At 36.5% G+C, this 6494-nt stretch overlaps 1 protein-coding gene across 1 annotated transcript in view; it reads left to right on the top strand.

Annotated features, from left to right (window-relative positions):
* The window catches only part of LOC106476582 (carbon catabolite-derepressing protein kinase-like), a gene marked incomplete at its 3' end in the record, with an annotated part of 7708 nt that extends 2024 nt beyond the window's left edge, over nucleotides 1-5684 (top strand). Inside the window, exons 3-5 of the mRNA XM_013937228.1 lie at nucleotides 4320-4436; nucleotides 4748-4822; nucleotides 5585-5684. Of these exons, the coding sequence (XP_013792682.1) occupies nucleotides 4320-4436; nucleotides 4748-4822; nucleotides 5585-5684 (292 nt within the window). The remainder of the gene's footprint in view (nucleotides 1-4319; nucleotides 4437-4747; nucleotides 4823-5584) is intronic.
* Between the last annotated feature and the right edge of the window lie 810 nt (nucleotides 5685-6494).

Genomic DNA, 6494 nt, shown 5'->3' with positions numbered 1-6494 from the left:
ATCTGTCTCTATCTCTTCAATCTGTAATTATTCATATCTCGATTCATTGTCTGGTGCACTTATATACAATAACAGAGGGCGCCTAGCAAATATTGGATTATTCGTGATGTTCCTGATCTTTTTAGAACTCATTACGTGTTACCAGCGTCACGTGACTTCCGCTGTCGTGACACTACATATTAGGCTTTTGTGATTAAAAGTTCTACGGAAATATAATATACAGAGACGAATTCTTTCAAATGGATTTTTTTTTATTGTTTGAGTTTTAAAAATACCTTGACAACAGTAAAATTACACAGGCATGCGATGGTTTTATTGTCTTAAACGAATAATTAAGGTATCACTTAAAACCAAATCATATATTTGAAATAATGTAGATAAAGTAGCCCCTAAATCTACGTTAATGATTTGATATCTTATAGGCAATTTAACTCAATCCACGTTAAGGATTAGGTATCATATAGGTTAACTCAATCCAGGTTAAGTATTTGACAACATATGAGCAATTTAACACAATCCTCGTTAAGGATTACATAGGCCTATGAGGATTTTATTGTCTTGATATTTTTACATGTTCTACAGTAATTCCTGTATGCTGAATCCGAAAACGATATCCATTTTTCTCCATCGTACAGATTTTTTACAAAACATCATAACGCAATAAGTAAAAGAAAGACCACGACACGTAGTTTTGAGACTAAAAGAAGTATATTTCACACACACACACAAAATCAGGATGAATGAGGATGCATATTCGATTGACATCATTGTTCTTCCCTTTTCTTTAGCTTGTTTGTATTTTTGTTAACAAACATAATAATAAAAATAATCAGTGGTAAACTAAATAATAATTTGATATAAGTAAGAGTGTTTTTTCTTCCCGATTTGTAAAAAATCCTTACGTGATAGAAAAAAAAAGAGAATATTATTTTTGAAATCTGCGTAGCTGAAATATGGAAAATCCGTTATTAAAACCAAAACAACTTTTATAAAGTTTCAATCCGCATGCCTGTGTTATTATTGTTATGAGAAGTGAATTGGGTTGCTAACAAACATACTCACAGAGGGCGCTATACAAGCAGGCAGATAGACAAATATTTTGTTTTTTTGTAGAAATTAGAGACTCGTATACGTAAATGAGGGGAGGCTAGAAATGGTATTTAATTTTTACTTGTTCTGTAGCGCCATATACAGAATGAACATGTCACCAAAAATGAATCGATTTAATATAAATCAAACTGATCACTTAATATACATCTTAAGCATCACTTTTGATCACAGATATTTCCGTAAGGTAATGTGACATTTATGCGATGTTATGTTAACGTTATTTATTTTTATAAGAAACTACTAACTATCCCTTTTATCCCGGATAATTAGTTTTATACGCTACAGTTCTAAATGATGAATCGCAATCTTTAGAGCTTTCGAATACCGTCTAATCAACAATGAATGCGGAAGCCGTGTTGCTGACTGATAAATAGAAATGTGATTAATCATGAAGTTTGTTTTGGCGTCTTTATTTAACATATGAGCCCCCCAGTGGCACACGGCATGTCTGCAGACTTGCAACGCTAGAAACGGGGTTTCGGTATCCGTGATGGGCAGAGCACAGATAGCCCATTGTGTATCTTTGTGCTTAAACTACAAACAAAAAATATTTAACATTTGCATATAATATTCAAGTTGGTGGGGGGGACAAGTACCCCTCATCCTTTCTTTAAAGGGGATTTACCCCTACATTTCAACACCAATGGTTCTAAGTCTGCTCAAAATAGTTCAAAGATTTATAAACGATGGTCTCTCATATTTATTAGTTTCGTATCGTATCGACTTAACAGTTATTATGGTTTTAAAATCTAACAAAGGGCTTATTAAACAACCAGGGTCACTCATAAACTTCTGTTTCTCTTCACCCCCGCTAGTGGAATTAAAACTTTTTCTAAGGTGAATTCGGAAAATTTACCATAGTGAATAAAACTTTAAGTGGCATACCAAGTTTGAACGATTGGGTGTTGGTAAACGTGCGTGTGTTATTGGGTGTTGGTAAACGTGCGTGTGTTATTGGATGTTGGTAAACGTGCGTGTGTTATTGGATGTTGGTAAACGTGTGTGTGCTATTGGGTGTTGATAAACGTGCGTGTGTTATTGGGTGTTGGTAAACGTGCGTGTGGCTATTGGGTGTTGGTAAACGTGCGTGTGTTATTGGGTGTTGGTAAACGTGCGTGTGTTATTGGATGTTGGTAAACGTGCGTGTGTTATTGGGTGTTGGTAAACGTGCGTGTGGCTATTGGGTGTTGGTAAACGTGCGTGTGGCTATTGGGTGTTGGTAAACGGCGTGTGTTATTGGGTGTTGGTAAACGTGCGTGTGGCTATTGGGTGTTGGTAAACGGCGTGTGTTATTGGGTGTTGGTAAACGTGCGTGTGGCTATTGGGTGTTGGTAAACGGCGTGTGTTATTGGGTGTTGGTAAACGTGCGTGTGTTATTGGATGTTGGTAAACGTGCGTGTGTTATTGGGTGTTGGTAAACGTGCGTGTGGTTATTGGGTGTTGGTAAACGGCGTGTGTTATTGGGTATGTACAAAGCGTGACTAATTGAGAGCCTCATGACGTCCAGGAAAGCTGTGAAAACTGAAAGCAGGATGTCAGGGATCGGAAACGCGATGAAAAGATGTGAAAGCTATAAGATAAGTGAACAAGTAGGCGTGATAAAAGACAGGATAAATGACCGGTAATAAAAGACAGAATAAATGATCAACTTGGAGGACCAAGGCTGTGAGAAAAGCAACGAGGTCGTGAAAAATACTAAAGAATAAAAGTCATGTATAAAACTTCTGACCGGAAGAAAATTAAGATTTAACACAAATTTGAAAATTTAATCATATAATCGTTAACTCGGGACGGGCACTTCTTCAGGGCTGAAATCACAGAATTCCCTTTTCAGAGCTGAGATCACAGAATCCCCTTTTCAGGGCTGAGATCACAGGATCCAAATTTTAAACGTAAAAATTTTGCTGTGGAGAAGAAAACGGGAGTCCCTCGAGAAAAACCCACTTTCACTGCCCAGACGTCGAATAATCTACCTGTTTAGTGCTTATGGCTGAAAAGAAAATAACTTGGTTAACAGGCAACAAACAAGATCATATATACTGTTACGTCTCCGTTCGTTAGTTAATTTTCCGTAACTTCGTTCCGACGAAACTTTAGCGACACAAGTCCTTTCTTAAGCCCCCCAGTGGCACAGCGGTATGTCTGCGGACTTACAACGCTAGAATCCGGGTTTCGATACCCGTGGTGGGCAGAGCACAGATAGCCCATTGTATAGCTTTGTGCTTAATTACAAACAAACAAACCTTTCTTAAATAAAACTGGTTTATTCTTTCCGAATACAACTTTATGATACACTTAATTTCAACAGTCGCTCTATAACAAACGCTATAACAACGAACTTCTCACGTGCTCGACTTCAACAATACTCCGTTCAATTACACACTCTCTAACTGCAGTACAATTACTCATTACCTACACACATTGTCCCGTCACGTTGTGACCATCTTATATATACCAGGCTACCCCCAATCTAGTAAATGCTAGGGCATTCACGAAGGAACAGGATATTTCTAGAAAACAGGTGGCGTGATACTAGTCACGTGACCTCGCTGACGTAACAATACTTTAAGCGACTTGTGTAACCGTGTTGTTAAGATTCTTGTTCCAGGAGGCCGGGGTGGCCGCGATTTGGGAGAATTTTTTTGTCTGGGAATTACATTGGGGCGCGTGTTTGTGATAACGTGTTGCTAACCTAAATAAGCGTTATTTCAAGGGTGGTATGACCGAGAGTGAGTTTAGATACTCTGGTGGGGTATAATTCGGGAATCTATGGACTATTTTAATTGTTCTATTCTAAAGATTTTGCAACTTTTGATACTGACAGTCCGACATATTGCTCGTTACCGTATTACCATATCCAAATAAAGGTCTAATGTAAGCATGGTAGATAATGATAACTGTTTTGACACTACAACCCTTATTGACGCCTCCTATGTGTCTTAAGTAGTTGATTCTGTTACTTATTCGTACTGATACGTAGTGTTATTAGTTTAATAATTAATCGAAAATTTAAATAACCCCCCACAATATTCAGCAATTATCTACAGTTCGTTTCTGATTAACAAATCTGCACGGTTTTCAGTTACCCCCAGCAGTAAACCTGAGGGCTTATAACGTTAAAAGTCAAGGTTCGATAGTGCATTATGGAGCTTTGTGCTTAAACAAAACATACAATTAATATCTATTCTTTTCATAACAACATTTTTCAGGTGTTTGTCTTTTCGCCATGGTCTGTGGGAGGCTGCCTTTCACGACACGTCAGGACCTACAGGAATTTCTTGAGGCCGTTTCTCTGAAAGTTATATTTACCAAGAAAGTAACCAAAGGTGATATTCTACCCAAAGTTTGTGGTTTTTTCAAGGATTTTTGTTGAAAATCAGGATAATTACAAGCAGAGTTTTGTAGAAACGATACCGAAACACTCGGTTATACTGCTAACAAAAAAATATATCACTTTGTGAAAATAATAAAATATGAAATGTACAAATTAACGCGCGTGTCACAAAAAATAATGTGAAATACGTGTAAAAGATGACAAATTAATGAATGTTTGTAATGTTGGCTCGGTTAAATGTTAATTTTAACCGAAATGTAAGTTTTTGTCCTTTGTTTTCAAGTTAGTTATAAATTTACTCAGCTTGCCGTGACATTGTTCGACGAATGCTAAACCCCGTTCCCGAGAAGCGACCTACGCTTAAAGAGATTCGCCGTAGTAAGTGGCTCAGCCAGCCGTTAAACTTATCTACAACGGACACGCTATCATCCAACCCATTTTGCCAGGTCACGACCCCTTCTACAGGCAAGTCATAAAAACAGAAGTGGTGATGGAGATCAGTAAACACGTGAACATAATTATTCCCGATTTACAGTAATCTGACGTGACATAATAATTCCTTATTTACATTAATCTGATGCAAGGATAATAAATCCTGATTTACAGTAATCTAAAGTGACGATAATGATTCCTGATTTACAGTAATCTGACGTGACATAATAATTCCTTATTTACATTAATCTGACGTGACAGATTACTGTAAATCAGGAATTATTATCCTTACGTCAGATTAATGTAAATAAGGAATTATTATAACGTGACGATAATGATTCCTAATTTACAGTAATCTGACATGAGGATAATCATTTCTTATTTACATTAATCTGACGTGAGGATAATAATTCCTTATTTACATTAATCTGACGTGAGGATAATAATTCCTGATTTACATTAATCTGACGTGAGGATAATAATTCCTGATTTACATTAATCTGACGTGAGGATAATAATTCCTGATTTACATTAATCTGACGTAAGGATAATAATTTCTGATTTACATTAATCTGTCGATTAAACATCCCATCTCTTAGTTTTTATGCTAATATCTCATTGTTTTTTGTTGTTGATGGTGCGGTTGTACCATATGGTTACAATGTTTAGCTTTTATGCTAATATCTTGTTATTGTTTTGTTGGTGTAGGCGTAGAGCATGGCTACTTCCAAGACCAGAAATATCATCGAGAACCAACCCTAAATTATGTCACTTCTTTTCTCACTTACGTAGCCAAACGAACTCGCAGGTCAGTGTGGTTGTGCTTTAAAGTTGAAGTCGTGTCTGTTTTTGCTTTTTTATCATCATTATAAAAAAAAAAATTCGCACGAAACTCATTCTGTACCAGTTAAAACTATATGTATTTACCAGAACTTTGGTGACTACTAGTCATATTATTTATATTAATTAATAATAATCAATGTCACATTGTGTCAGTGGCACATTTAACTCACGTGGAGTAAAATTATTTAGGTGACTATAACCACTGTACTTAACCAGGAGCGGATTAAGGCGGGGGCTATTAGTACTGTATCCCCAGGCCCGGGCTCGAAAAAGACCCGTTTTGAGTTTTAGTTAGTTAGTTTTTTACCTTAGTCTTTAGTTGCGATCATAATAGGCCTGGTAGGAAAATTTTGCTATAGGTTCATCCGCCTCTGTGGTTAACTATTGATCGAAACGGTATGATAGATAGTTTCACCTGTTAATCAGACCTTATATGAATAATACAATAACTCAGCTTTGTTAAAATACTATTTAGAGAAGTTCTTTTATTGCCACCTGGCGGAAAATCAATTGGAGTTCCTCCGTTTAATTTATTTTTCGGTGTGTTAAGCACAAACTTACAAAATGGACTATCTGCATGTTGCTCACCTTGAATATCGAACCCTGAATCTTAGCATACTACTAAGTCACCATGGGGGTTATAAATAATGATCGGGAAATGATAACCGAAAGGAGAAAAGTTAAGGAATAATAGAAGAGGGTATATACACAGCGTGGTCACAAGTAAATAGACACCTTTTCAGAAAAAATGAAAATTTTCAGTCATATTCACATG

The sequence above is a fragment of the Limulus polyphemus genome, unplaced genomic scaffold (genome assembly GCF_000517525.1).
Source record: "Limulus polyphemus unplaced genomic scaffold, Limulus_polyphemus-2.1.2 Scaffold10943, whole genome shotgun sequence".
Lineage (NCBI taxonomy): Eukaryota > Metazoa > Arthropoda > Merostomata > Xiphosura > Limulidae > Limulus > Limulus polyphemus.
The sequence above is the reverse complement of the archived record's forward strand: the minus strand, read 5'-3'. Positions and strand labels throughout refer to the sequence as shown.